This window comes from Narcine bancroftii, chromosome 6 (assembly GCF_036971445.1).
Source record: "Narcine bancroftii isolate sNarBan1 chromosome 6, sNarBan1.hap1, whole genome shotgun sequence".
Lineage (NCBI taxonomy): Eukaryota > Metazoa > Chordata > Chondrichthyes > Torpediniformes > Narcinidae > Narcine > Narcine bancroftii.
In genome coordinates, this window is record NC_091474.1 from 163,734,453 (window position 1) to 163,749,362 (window position 14,910).

Below are 14,910 nucleotides of genomic sequence, written 5' to 3' on the forward strand. Positions count from 1 at the left end.
ATAAATGTAGTCAGTTGGAGGGTTTGAAATGTGTTTATTTCAATGCAAGAAGTATTAAGAATAAGGGAGATGAACTTAGAGCAGTGATCAGTATGTGGAATTACAATGTTGTGGCCGTTAAGAGACTTGGCTTTTGTAAGGGGAGGAATTGTCCACTGAGTCAATATGACCTCTCCTCTCATTAGCTTGTCCACATACAGTCACCAAATCTTCTTGGATATACCTGACGTTTTCTGCTCTATTTATCCCTCTTGCAGTAAGGAGGTGCCAGTCAATATTGAAAGTTGAAGTCTCCCATAACAATAAGACTTTATTCTACACCATTCCAAAATGTGCCTACTTATCTGCTCCTCAGTGTCCCAGGGATATTTGGGGGCCTATAGACTACTCCTAATTTTGTGATCAGTCCTTTTCTGTTTGTACATTTTATTTAGGTAAAAGAAACAACCAGAGAGGGCCATTAGGACCAGAACACGCCACACCCGATGTGAAGATTGCCTGATACTGTGTTCTTCTGAGATATTAGTCACATGTTGGAATGTTAGTTGAAGGAGAATTGTAATTTAAACTGGACATTGGATACGTGTATGGGACGGACAGTGTTGATGATGGAGCGGCAGCAGGCTTGGATTTTTGAATCATTTAAACCTCAGGAAGGGAACACGGATTCCTACATCGATAGACTAGAGCAGTTTCTTTTTGCTTTGGACATAGACGAAACCGAGCGCAAAGCATTTAAACATCGATCCATTTTAATGAGTAGTGTTGGCGACGAGCCATACCAAATGCTTTGAAATTTGGCATTTCCAGACAAACCTCCTAATAAGGGTTTTAGTGAACTGTGTACATTGCTAAGAGAGCATTATTGTCCCAAGAGATTGGCAATGACTGAGAGACTTAAGTTTTATAATACATCACAGGCTCCTGGTCAAAGTATATTTCAGTATGTTTTGCATTTGAAGAAAATGGCGTTGTACTGCAAGTTTTCAGGGGTTCAATTGACAGAGGCATCGTAGGATCGATTTGTTAGTGACTTGGCATTTGTCAGCATTCAGAAGAAACTTCTGGCCAAGAACTATTTGTTTGCACAAGCCGTGGAAGTAACGTTGGCTGATGAAGTGGCAGTCCTTAATGCCAAGGCCATGGCGAGGAATGATGATGAACCAGTTGTCCAAGGAATCAAAGGGTAGGCAGCCCGGTTCTTCAGGATGGATGAAGAAGAGGTGTGATTGCTATGGTATGTCGAATCATAAACGGGATCAGTGTCGATACAAGAATGCAATCTGTTATTGATGTCAGAAGACGGGACATTTTGATCAGTGTTGTGCTTAACCTGCTGAACGAGGTCAGTCCAGGGCAAGACCTCTTCAATTAGGACGACAAGTCAAGGTGGCATCAGGGCAACAAAAAGGAAATGGATCCATCAAGCAAGTTGATGAGAGCGGTTTTGTGGAGAGTTTAACATTGATTGGAAGTCATCAGCCGCAGCATTCAAGGTGGTGTTGCAAGTGAATGGACAGGTCCTGGAGATGGAACTTGATACGGGGGCAGTGGTGTCTACCATCAATTTCTAAGATTATAAGGAGAAATTCAAGCATTGTCTTCTTGAACAAAGGAGAAGTTTACTCCACACCTATACAGTAATCAATTGGAAGTAGTAGGAGAAATTTCAGTCAATGTATGCTACTAGGGACAGAAGAAGGTACTTCCTCTGGTGGTAGTCCAGGCTGACAGAAACTCACCTCCTTTGTTAGGATGCTCATGGTTAGCTGAGCTCAAGTTAGATTGGTTAAAGATCTTTTCACAAGGACAGTACGCTATCAGCATCGATGTTGGATCAGTGCTACAAGAGAAGTATACAGATGTATTCAGGCAAGAGTTGAGTACAGTGAAGGAACACAGTTCAGTCAACACTCGATGTTAAGGAGAAAGTGGTTCCATAAGGCCCACAATGTACTGTACGCTCTATGTCCCACTATTGAAAAGGAATTGGATCGCATGCAATGTGAAGGGGGGGATTCTTCCAGTTGAATTCAGTGAACGAGCAACCCCACTAGTGTGCATTCCTAATGCGGATGGACAAGTTATGATTGTGTGGTGATTACAAGGTAACCATCAAAAATTAATTGTGATAGGTACCCGATTTCCACTCCAGCAGAAATGTTCAGCAAGTTGGTTGGAGGGAAGAAGTTCTCGAAGACTGATTTCCAAGTGTGCCTATCAGCAGATTCTGCTGGATGAGAGATTACAACGGTTAGTGACCATCAACATTCATTGGGGGTTGTTCTCATACACCAGGCTTCTGTTTGGGATCTCATCCAGTCCTGCAATATGAGAACCTTTCATTGAGCAAATGTTGGCTGGATTAGAGGGTGTCTGTGCAATCATGGATGATGTGCTCATCACAGGAGCTGATGAGGAGCACATCCAGAACCTAGACAAACTGTTTGCACGATTCTCCAAGTACCATCTTACTGTCATGCATGGGAAGTGCTTGTTCATGCAAGATGAAGTAATCTAGATGGGAAAGAAGCTATCAGCAAAGGGGATCCAGCCAATACAGGACAAGATTGATGACATTCATCGGGCTCCTGCACCCAAGAACATAACAGAGTTGAGGTCATGGCTAGGGATGGTGAACTTCCAAAATCTTTTTTTCCCACATTTGTCCATAATGTGACATCCACTGAACGCACTACTGGGTGATGCACCATGGAAATGGACAGATAAGTGTGAGGAGTCGTTCACACTGTGAAGAAGTCAATCAATTCAGACACACTGCTGACTCACTATGTCCCTTCAAAGGTGGTGGAGCTGAGTATAGATGCCTATCCCTATGGCAGAGGAGTAGTCATTTGCCATATAAATGAAAGGAAGACACTTATCAATTGCCTATGAATCGAGAACTTCGAACAAGCATGAAAAAGGTAACGCACAACTGGACAAGGAGGCGTTAGCTATCAATGTTTTAGAACTTATTTATATGGATGAAAATTTGTCTTTCACATGGAAAGGATTTTGGGTCCAAAGACATCAATTCTAGCACTGGCTGCTCAGAGACTGCAGCAATGGGCTATCATCCTGTCTGCTTTTGACTATGAAGTGAAGTTTATGGTTGCAAGGTCAACGCAGTGGCAGATGCTCTGTCACGTCTCCCACTACCTGAAACAGGGACAGGAGATGGTGCCTTGTATAATATGATACATTGTTTGGAAAATTTACCAGTTATGAGTGACGATGTGAGAAGGAGAATGCGTCAAGACCGGGAATTGGCCTAATGATATCCACAATGTGCAATTGAAGCTATTCATACATCGACATCATGAGTTAACAGTGGAGCAAAATTGCATCCTCTGGGGATACAGAGTAGTCATTCCCTAACGGCTCTAAGAAGGCGTGTTGTTGAACTACACACATCACATCCAGGAATAGCATGGATGAAAGAAGTCGCGAGAAGTCACGTGTGGTGGCCGAACAACGACAGGGACTAGTGAAACAATGTGTAATCTGTCAACAGACTCGCAATGTTCCAACAGTGGCACCGTTGATGCCATAGGTCTGGCCAAAAAGTCCATGGAGCCATTTCCACATTTATTTCTCCCAGAAGGAGAAAAAGGACTTCCTAGTCAAAGTGACCAGAAATCATCATCATGACTCTAACAACAGCAAGTGCAATCATCAGAGGGCTGAGGAACTTCTTTGCCAAGTACAGCATACCTTAACCAAGTAGTGAGCAACAATGGACCACAGTTTTGAGGTGAAGAGTTTCAACACTTTCTGAAAAAGAATGGTGTGATACGTGCAAGTTGCGACACCACTTCAAGAGGCAGAATTTGTGAACAAGTATTGGTGAAAGACTTCAAGGTGGAAGGTACCTGGCCTAGGGGTACAATCGCTGAGCACACTGTGCCCAAGTCATACATTGTCAGCATGGATGATGACCATGTTTTGAAATGTCACATTGACCAGAGGAGAAGGGCAAATTTCCACTTGCCTCCTGCACACGATGTGCAGATAACCAGGGAACAAGTCTGCATTGAGCCATCTACTACTGAACGAATACTGTTGCAAGATAATCAAAAAGCAGGAGAGCTATCTTCTGAACCTGGAGATGAGGTATGATCGCCACCGTCGCAGCCAGTCGGAGAGGAGATCGCAGAATCTGAGATGCCAGAACCTGAGAGTCTTGACAAAAATTTGGAAGAGTCTGTGCCCCAGGCTACCAAGACATTTGGGCAGGATAAGGAGAAAACAAGCGAGGCTTATTGCAAAGATGTAATAAATGGCTGAAGATTGTAAATGTAGATAAGTTACTCTTGCAACATTACTCTTGAATATTCTGAGGTTTTTTTAAAATGTAAATGGGTAATGTTTAATGCAGGTAGATGGATAGTTTATATAGTTTCCTATAAATGGAGGTGGGGGGTGGGGGTAAGAAACATTATTGTGGGAAGCCAGATATTTCTGTCATAGGACAAGAAAACTTAGGAGGGAGGAGTGTAATGTATGCAGATGATGTGTGTGTGACGTCATTTCATGACTTTTAAGTATGTGTCGAAGGCCCTCCATAGCTGCCCACAGTTAAGTTTAATAAAACATCCCATTTAAACGTTCCTACAATTGAACGTGGAGATATTGTATACCAACAAACTCAACAATGAACCTCCAGATTAAAAGGCAGTTGATTCGTGCTGTTACCAAACTTTTAAGTTGAGGGGGAACTTCTTCACACAGAGAGTGGTGGGAGTGTGGAATGAGCTGCCAGCTGAAGCAGTGAATGTGGGCTCAATTTTAACATTTAAGAAGAATTTGGGTAGGTACATGGATAGGAGAGGTGTAGAGGGCTATGGACTGGGTACAGGCCAGTGGGACTGGGCAAAAACAAATGGTTTCGCACAGCCTAGAAGGGCTGAAGGGGTCTTTTCCTATGCTGTAATGTTCTATGCCCTTTCATTGTCTTTTATTTTATTTTTTTAAACTTTATTTATTCTTTCAAAAAACAAATATTATATGACATATACAGCAATTAAACATGAACATTTTTTATATATATAAAAAAAAAGAAAAGAAAAAAGAGAGAACCCCCCCCTTCAGCCAACTCTCCTAAGGAGAGCCATAAAAAAAGAAGATATTTTTAAAAAAGTTAAATATACATATTAACATTTAATCAATGTAAATTGAAATGTAAATATTTTGAATATAACAGCCACTTATTAATAAAAAATATAATTATCATGCAAAACATACATAATTTTTTCCATTATTAAACAATATTTAATCTCATTATGTCATCTATTAATATCAATCATATTTGTATCTTTCCATGTACTAGCAAAAAATTTTTTTGCTACAGAGAAAGCTAAATATACAAAAGCAAGCTGAAACTTATCTAATCCCAAGCCTTTCAGAGGTTGCAAACTACCCAATAAAAATACTGTTGGATCTAAAACTATTTTAATCTTATACAGATATTCTAAAAACGATTGAATTTTCTTCCAAGAAGATTGTATATGTTTTCATGACCAAACAGCATGAAAAAAAGTTCCAACCGTATCACCACATCTAAAACACAAATCTGATTCATTAAAACCATATTTTAAATATGGTCCATTGTTTATTATAATGGTACTTTTCTCTATTCCTTTCACTATGTCTTTGCATTTTTCTATATACCTTGCATGATTTACTGCTGTAATACGATTCCCTACACTGTTGTCTGATTTATTATTGCTGCACTATTTGCGGTTAAGAGTTGATTTTCCTGGAAAGCACACATAACAAAGCTTCTTACAATTCAACTATCAACATTTTTTTTTAAGTATTGTTATGATGATTGGAACCATCATATACCAACCAATCCATGTCTTGGAATTTGTAACTAATCAGTCTGCCACCACATACTTATTCAAGAGCATTCTTCATCAGATGCTCAGTTGTTCAGTCAATTCAAACAAAGTCATAAACTCCAGTAGGAAGATTTTATCATTATAAGAGTCTATATTCAGCATTAATTGTCATTCAAAAGCTCAAAAGAGATGCTTGTGAGTACATGCAAACATAATTGCCAGAGCTGTTCTTAAGCACAAAATGTTTGATGCATTCAGTTGAATTATATAACTGATGAAGAATGGAACATGGTCACTTCAGACACTCAGTCAGCATCCATTCCTTGGCAAAAGCAAAATTAGACATATATCAAAGCAAACCCTATTCAGCCTCAACTTAAAACTAAGTGTTGTCCATGCACCTTTACTTCAACATTTCCACAAATACTTTTGTTGTTTTTCTGATTGATATTGCTTATTAGCATCAAATTTGAGCTTGCTTTCTTCCTGTGACATTTCATTTAATACCTTTCACCCAAGGGGAAAATGTGTAATTTTCCACTATGCTGAATTTGATTTGTCCAAAGGTGAACAATAGTTTCCAACTCAATATAATATAAAATTTGTATATATGTTATAGACGTTCTGGATGGATTCATACTCAAATTAATGATAGGGGGAAATTTTTGCCTCCATAATAGACAGTCTCAAGGATTTTTACAGAGTAGATGCAAAGTTCATCAATGTACATTCCTGGCTGGTTGTTTGTCACTAAGGGTGAGGGAATCAACACAAGGGATTGGCCATTAGGAACAGAAGATGGTGAATTATTAGCATTCTTCACCCAAGAGGATTGTAGAAGTATTGTGCCTGCATATACTCAAAACTGAGATCAATAAATTCTTAAGTATTAACCAAATCACAGTATATACAGAAAATGCAGCACAAGTGGTGCTGCCCATAATCTTAACAAATGGCAGAGCATTTATGAAGGGGGAAATGGCCTACTTCTCCTTGCTTACACTCTGCACTGGAAAAGGGCAAAAGTATATATACTTCACATCCCTTACTAAATTCTTTAAAATAGTGATTCTCTTATTTTTAAATGAATAAAAAACATGCAGCAGAATACCTACTGAAGAATCTTTCCCCCTTAAAAATAACTTTATTCTTAGTTCCAAAAGACAAATTAATAATTAACCCATTCAGCAGCAAATCATTACAAAATGTAAGAATATATTATTACCTTGGAATCTGGTGTGTTAAATCGCACAACTGCAACATCACTTTTTACTTCATAGTTGACATGGGTTCTCTCTACAAGAAAGGCAGCATAGATCACAAAATGCAAAAACATGTTTTTCTTTTAAAAAGCAATTCTCAAGTTTCTCAATGCTGTCCAAATTTTGCCTTAAAATCTGCAGGAGAATGAAATTTCCACAATCATGTAATATATGGACACACACACACACACACACACACACACACACACACACACACACACACACACACACACACACACACAGCAATTCCCAGTGTTGCCTAGGAAATAAAACACTCAGTTGTTGACTACATGGTTGAAACAAAATGCCCAAAAAAACTTCCTGGTAATTCTGCATAAATATATATTTTTTCTCTTTCCTGCTGCCTGCTCCGTTTGTCTGCAGGCCTGAGCACTGAAGCAGGCCTGGTGTTGCTGTTCTGTTTCCTGCTACCTGTTCTTTGCCTGTTCGGAGGCTTGAGCACTGAGACAGACATATTGTTGCTGTTCTGTTTCCTGCTCCTTACATGTCTGGAAACATCAACAGTGAGGAGAGACTGATATTCCTCTGCTGTCCCTTGCTTTATCCTTTGTCTAGCTGGATGGGCTTGTGAAAAGCTTCTGCCAATGCAGCCTTGCTTTTTTGGGCCCATATTGAACTGGATTTGGTTTCTGAATGTACATTGATGCACAGCACTGCTACTAATTGAGGTGTACCTAGTGCAAGTTCAATTTTGTTTTGAATATTTGAACTTCATATGACCTTAAGGGTAAATTTAATGTGGTCATGACATTCAGCATCAAATGTTACCACAATTATAGTAAACCATAATGCAAGTCAATGCTAGTAAATAATTGTATAATAAACAGTAATGCAAAATTGAATTTGCCAAAAAATCTCTATTCAAGATAGGAATTGATTGGATACACCTATTAAGCAAGAGGAAATGAAAAAGGAAATATCTTCCCTTCAGTCAGGTACAGTACCAAGAACAGATGGGTATATAGTGGAGTTTTTATTAAAAAGCCTTTAATGATACTCTATCTTTTCATTTATGTAAAGTCTTCAATGACTCTCTATCATCTGGGACTTTGCATAAAACATTTTATGAGGCATCTATTTCATTAATTCCTAAAAGAGATAAAGACCTAACTGATTGTGCCTACTACAGGCTGATATCATTATTAAATGTAGATTATAAAATCCTTTCTAAAATATTAGCCAACAGACTTGAGAATACCTTAAGTTATATCTAAGGATCAAATTGGGTTCATTAAGAATAGGTATTCTCATTTTAATATTCAAAGATTATTTAATATTATTTACTCTTCTCCATCAGTAAAAATGGAGTGTTGTATCCCTTGATGCTAAAATAGCATTTGATAGTGAGGAATGGCCCTACTTATTTGAGATCTTAAAACTATTTAATTTTGGTCCAGAATTTATTTCTTGGATTAAAATGATTTATCAAACTCCAATGGCTGTGGTTATTTATTAATAATCAAAAGTATATATTTTTTAGACTGTATAGAGGCACTTGGTAGGGTTGCCCTCTTAGTCCTTTGTTATTTAATTTGGCCCTGAAGCCTTTAGCTATTGCCCTTTGAGACTCCAAAGACATTCAAGGTATCAAGAGGGGTGATACGAACAGTTATTCCAAAAAAAGAGAAAGGTCCTTTATTACCATCCCCTTATAGACAGATATCATTACTAAATACAGGTTATAAAATTGTATCCAAATTATTAGATAACAGATTAACTAAATATTTACCTAAATTAATAAATATGGATCAGACTGGCTTTATTAAATATTTAGGAATTAATATTGCTAGAAATTTAAATAATTTATTTGAATTGAATTATCCTCCATAACAAAAAAAATTAATGAAGATTTAAAGAGATGGAAAGATTTACCAATAAATTTAATTGGAAGGGTAAATTGTATACAGATGAATATTTTTCCGAGGTTGCAATATTTATTTCAGTCGTTACCCATTTCTATACCAACAAAGTTTTTTCAAGAATTAAATAAAATTGTAAGAAAATTTATTTGGCGTGATAAAATGCCAAGGATACCTTTGGTAAAACTAACTTGGAAATTTGATCAAGGATTACGGTTGCCAAATTTTAAAAATTATTTTAAAGCAGCTCAATTACGATTTCTATCCTCCTAATCAAATTGAGGAGAAGACAGCGTGGGTACATATTGAAATGAAGAATATAGGAGAAACTAATCCAGAACATTTTTTGAATAAATGGAACAATGAACTTTTTGAAAAAGTACCAATTTTAAAACATTTATTCAAGATATAGAAAAGAAATCATATACAAATAGGAATTAAGAACTACCTAATAGCTAAGATGATTTTAAAGCAAAATCCACTTTTTAAAAAAACTTTAAATAATCCTTTCTTTGATATCTGGCACAATAATGGGATAGAAGATAAAAAATTGTTTCTTAGGATTTTTTTTGACTTTTGAACAAATGAAAGAGAAATACAATATATCAAATAAAACTATATTTTCATACTATCAGCTTAAATCATATTTAAAAAAGAAATTAGGCACGAATTTTAGACTTGTGGAACAGAGTCCATTTGAGTATTTAATAATTCATTCATATATTTATTGAGAAATTTATTCCTAATATGTATATACAATTACAAGACACAATGCAGAAAAATGAACTATTTAAGTAAAAAAAAATGGGAAAATGATTCAAATTCATGATGAGACCTGGCCAAGATTGTGCCAAGAGAGTGTAACTAATACAATTAATATTAGATATCAAATGGTACAATATTATTTTTTACACCAAGTACATTACACGCCATATAAATTACATGGTCTCAATTCAAATTGTTCTGACAAATGTTTCTGACAAAACAGGAACCTTATTACATGCAGTTTGGTTTTATGAAAAAGTGGGAAAAATTTGGGAACATTTGAATATATTATTGGAACAAATTATGAAGATACAGACACTAAAAGATCCCAAAATATTTTTGCTTGATTTATATGACATTGATAGCAAATTTAAGTTAGACAAATATCAATGAAAATTTCTGAGTAGGATGGAAATGTTTGGCAGTAACATGGAACTCAAATAATTTTATACAGTTGGATAGATTACGGAAATTCAAAATTGTATACCATTGGAAAAGGTTATTTATAATTTAAGGAATCAACCTGAGAATTTTTATATGATTTGGAAAACATATATGGATTTCATCAGTAAGAGCCCATCCACATCGTCCATGACCCCAATCTTCCCAATTAATTATGTTCAGGATAGAATAATGTTAGGAATATATGAATTGTGAATGATAAAAATAAATTCAGGTGTTTTCTCTTTTTTCTCTCTTTTCTTTTTCTTTGGGGGAGGGGGAGGGAGGGGAATAAAATGAAAAAAATTATATATCATTTTTATTATATTATATTGTTATATGATGAAGATTTTATATGTATGTATTGATGCAAATTAAAAATAAAAATTTCAATAAAAAGTGAGGGGGGGATACGATTCATAAGATTTCATTATATGCAGATGATGTATAAGTTTATATTTCTGATCCTAAGAAATCTATTCCTTTTATACCGTCCTTACTTTCTGAATTCAGTAGCTTTTCAGGATACAAATTAAATCTTTAGAAGAGTGAATATTTTCCTATTAATAATCAGGAGAATCTATATGATCAAATACCTTTTCAAGTTGTTAAAAACCAATTTACTTATTTGCATATTAAAATTACGAGAAATTTTAAGGATCTGTATAAATATAATTATCTCTCCTTAATAGAAACAAATGGTTTCCAGATGGTCTCCAATGGCACTGTCATTAGTTGGTCGTATTAACGCAAATTCAAATGATAATTTTACCAAAGTTTTCATAGACTTTTCAAGCAGTACCTTCCTTCATCCCAAAAATATTTTTTGACAAATATAAAATATCTTCTTACATTTGGAATAATAAAATATCCCAGATGAGCAAATCTTTATTGCAGAAACAAAAGAAAGATGGAGGAATGGACCTCCCTAATTTTAGATTTTATTATTGGGCTATTAATATCTGATATATTACCTTTTGGATTTATTACTCAGACCTATATGAATGTCCTTTATGGGTAGATATGTCGAGGAATTCAGTTGGGGGGTACTCGACCTCACTGCTGTTATCCAAAATTAATAGACAAGATCTTAACCCAGTTCTTCAGCATATGATATGGATTTGGTTCTAGTTTCATAAATTTTTTGATTTTAATAATTTTGTTTTATCTAGTAAAATACATCTTAATTTATTTTTTAAAGCATCGTTGATTGATCAGGCTTTTTCAATATGGAAAACTAAAGGAGTAATAACTTTTTCAGACCTATTTGCAGGAGACTGCTTAATGTCTTTCAATCAGTTAGCAGACAAATATGATTTGAGCAAGGCACAATTTTTTAGGTATTTGCAAATTAGGAACTTTCTGCATACTTCCAAATGATCTTTCTGCTTACCCATCTAATATGATAGACATCCTTTTTCTGCTGTATCCACGTCAAAAAGGGTTAATAGCTACAATATATAATTGGTTACTTAACTTGTGACTAATGATAAAATTAAAGATGCTCGGGAATTGGAATTCCAAGAATTACATCTGGACAATTAATGCGATCATATTTTCTGACTAGTAAATACTTCATCAATTGGTGCCTGTCATTCATTGATTCAGTTCAAGGTGGTACATCGGGCACAAATGTTTAAAGATAAGTTAGCCATATTTTTCCCAATGTACACCCTACTTGTGATAGGTGCAAAATTGAGGATTCCACTCTAACTCATATATTCGAGTAATGTTCAAAGCTAGATAATTTCTGGAAAGGTGTCTTTGAAAGTCTAACAAAATTTCTAGAATTAGAATTACAACCAATTGGAATTACAATCTTTGGAATCATACCAGCAGAGACTGGGAATATACTGCACAGCGAATTGGCTTTTCAACATTATTGGCTAGAAAAGCCATATTACTTAAATGGAAGGATCCTAACCCACCTTCTCTACTTCAATGGCTCTCTGCTATCATGTCATGTTTAACTTAGGAGAAAATTAGGAGTCAGACATTTGCTACATATTTTAAATTTGAAGAAGTTTCCATATAGTTTAAGAATCATATTTTTATACTTATGGTAAATTTGGTTTTAACCAGGAAACCCTTTGTTTTCCTATTTACTCTCAGAATGGACTCCCCAGTTCCTCTTCCTTTTATTTATTTATTAGATTAGTTAAAGAGGATTTTGCAATAATTTTTTTTTCTCTTTTTTTTCTTTTTGTTTTATAAGAGGAAAATAAATTTATGGTTATATATATTTGTTAAATACTAATATGTTCTTTTTCTTACAGACTTGTATGTAATGTAATTGTTCTCAAATATGTTCGGTATAACTCGATAAACAGATTGAAAAAGAAAAAAAATGCAAGTCTGTGCAAGCTGGTCAAAAACATTTTTGAACTTCATATGACCTTAAAGGTTAAATTCAATGAAATTCAGTATGGTCATGACATTCAGAATCAAATGTTACCCCGACTGAACCTCCTTGGACATTTCTAGAGTGCTCTATATTGATGTGCATGGAGAACAGACAAACTTGCACAAATATATATTAGATAAACACACACATGTACATATATAGACATAATGTATGTAGCTGTGAATATAGTACACACACACACACACACACAAGCATTTTATATATAAATATATACGTATATATACAGATCCTTTATCCAGAACCCTTGGGGGACAGTGTGTTCCGAATTTCGGATATTTCTGGATTTCAGAAAGCCAGATTTAAACTCAGCCGAATTGTGCTGCTGTATCCACCCCTACCTCCTTCCAATCGCACTGTCGTCTCCCCACCCACCTCGAGCGCCCAATTCACGCTGCTGGTCTACTCCCCCGACTGCCCAGCTCATGCTGCCAGTCTTTCCCCCTCGCCCACCCGACTCGCGCTGCCGATCCCCCCCCCCCTCAACTGCCCGGCTCGTGCTGCCGGTCTCTCCCCCCTCGCCTGCCTAACTCATGCTGCTGGCTCTCCCCCTCTTGAGTGCCCGACTCGAGCTGCTGGTCTTCCCCCCTCGCCCGTCCGATTCGTGCTGCTGGTCTCCCCCCCCCGCCCGCCTGACTCATGCTGCCGGTCTCCCCCCACTTGCCCGCCCAACTCGCGCTGCCGTCTCTCTCCCCAGTTGCCGAATTTTGGAGCTTTCCAGATTTTAGATGTCCAGATAAAGGATCGTGTATACACACACACACCACACACATATACACAAACACAAACATGAAAAAAAACAAAACCCTCCCTACATCATGACCCTCTAGTTTTCTTTCATCCGTATGCCTGTCTAAGAGTCTCTTAAATGCCCCCATGGTTCCAGCCTCCACCACTGCCCATTGAAATGCATTTCTGTGTAAAAAAAAATGATGTCTCCCCTAAACTTTCTTCTTTTCACTTTGTTCACATGTACTCTGGTGTTTGCTGGGAAACAGGTGCTGGCAGACTACCTTATCTATGCCTCTCATAATCTTGTAGACCTCTATTTAGTCACCTCTCATTCCTCTTCATTCCGAAGCAAAAACCCCTAGCTCTGCTAACCTTGTCTCAAAAGACATATTTTCCAATCCAGGCAATATTCTGGTAAATCTCCTCTGTACCTTCTCAATAGATTCAACAAATTTTCTGTAATGATTATTGTCAATAATAACACATTTGTTAAGTATGAAAAAATGATCACAAATAACAAATCCATAATGATCTAAGTCTGTAAACTTTAAAAGTGATAGAATTCAAAATAGATTTCTGCAATATTAAAATACAGCAACATTCTGTTAAGATGAAATCTTGATCCATTTTCACTTTGTTTCAGCTCTGAACTGTAATATTCCAAATAATATTGAAATGCCTTTTTAAAAGTTAAAGATTCTTTTTTTTTAACTCAAATAACTTCTTTTACTTTTCAAAGCTGAAAAAATATTCTGAGGGCAGAGATATGCTACACTTGACATGAACAACAACTGAAGCAGTGGTTCTCAAACTTTTTCGATCTAAGGCCCATCTGGCTTCTGGTCTAACATGCCGTGGCCCTCTAGTGGCAATGACTGAGCAATATTTTCTGATTATGATGGATTTAGAATTATTTAAATTCTCTAGGCAAAACTGAATAGAACTAAAGATTGAAAGGGTTTCAAATGATCAATCCATAACCATTGGTAGGGATTAATATGTCCAATCTTTTCACCTCTATAAGTCATCGGTCATATAAAACTGCTCCAATGAATGCTGCAAATTACTACCAAGTATCCACAAAAGAATTTCACTGGTAAAACAGACAATTTTTAGCTTCTGGCAATCCAACCCAAAATGTACACTACCTGTGGAAGAGCTAAATTAAATTTGTGACTGGTAGGTGCCTGGAAAGGGTTGCCAAAGAATAGTAATAGAAGTAGATAAAATGGTTGCATTTAAGGGGTTTCTAGATAGGCACATGAATATAAAGGGAATGGAAGGATAACTTTCAGGTACAGCAGCAGTTTTAGTTTATTTGTATGTCATGTTAAGCATAGACATGCATGCTGCAAGGACTATTCCGGTGCTGTACTGCTCTATGTAATATGGATGGTAAAAAAAATTAGAAGTCAAAATCAAAATATTAATTCCATACATTTAATTGTGCAATGCACATCTATCAATACTTTCTTTTCAAGTTGTGAGAATTGAAAGTTTGTTGGGCTAACTGTAATTTTCAGTGTTTGTGATCTTTTATTTCCCTTCATTCCTTGTTATTT

At 36.3% G+C, this 14,910-nt stretch overlaps 1 protein-coding gene across 1 annotated transcript in view; it reads right to left on the minus strand.

Moving 5' to 3' along the window:
• The window catches only part of LOC138736675 (trifunctional enzyme subunit alpha, mitochondrial-like), an 85,158-nt gene that overhangs the window by 60,149 nt on the left and 10,099 nt on the right, over nt 1–14,910 (minus strand). Inside the window, exon 4 of the mRNA XM_069886563.1 lies at nt 7,072–7,142. Within this exon, the coding sequence (XP_069742664.1) occupies nt 7,072–7,142 (71 nt within the window). The remainder of the gene's footprint in view (nt 1–7,071; nt 7,143–14,910) is intronic.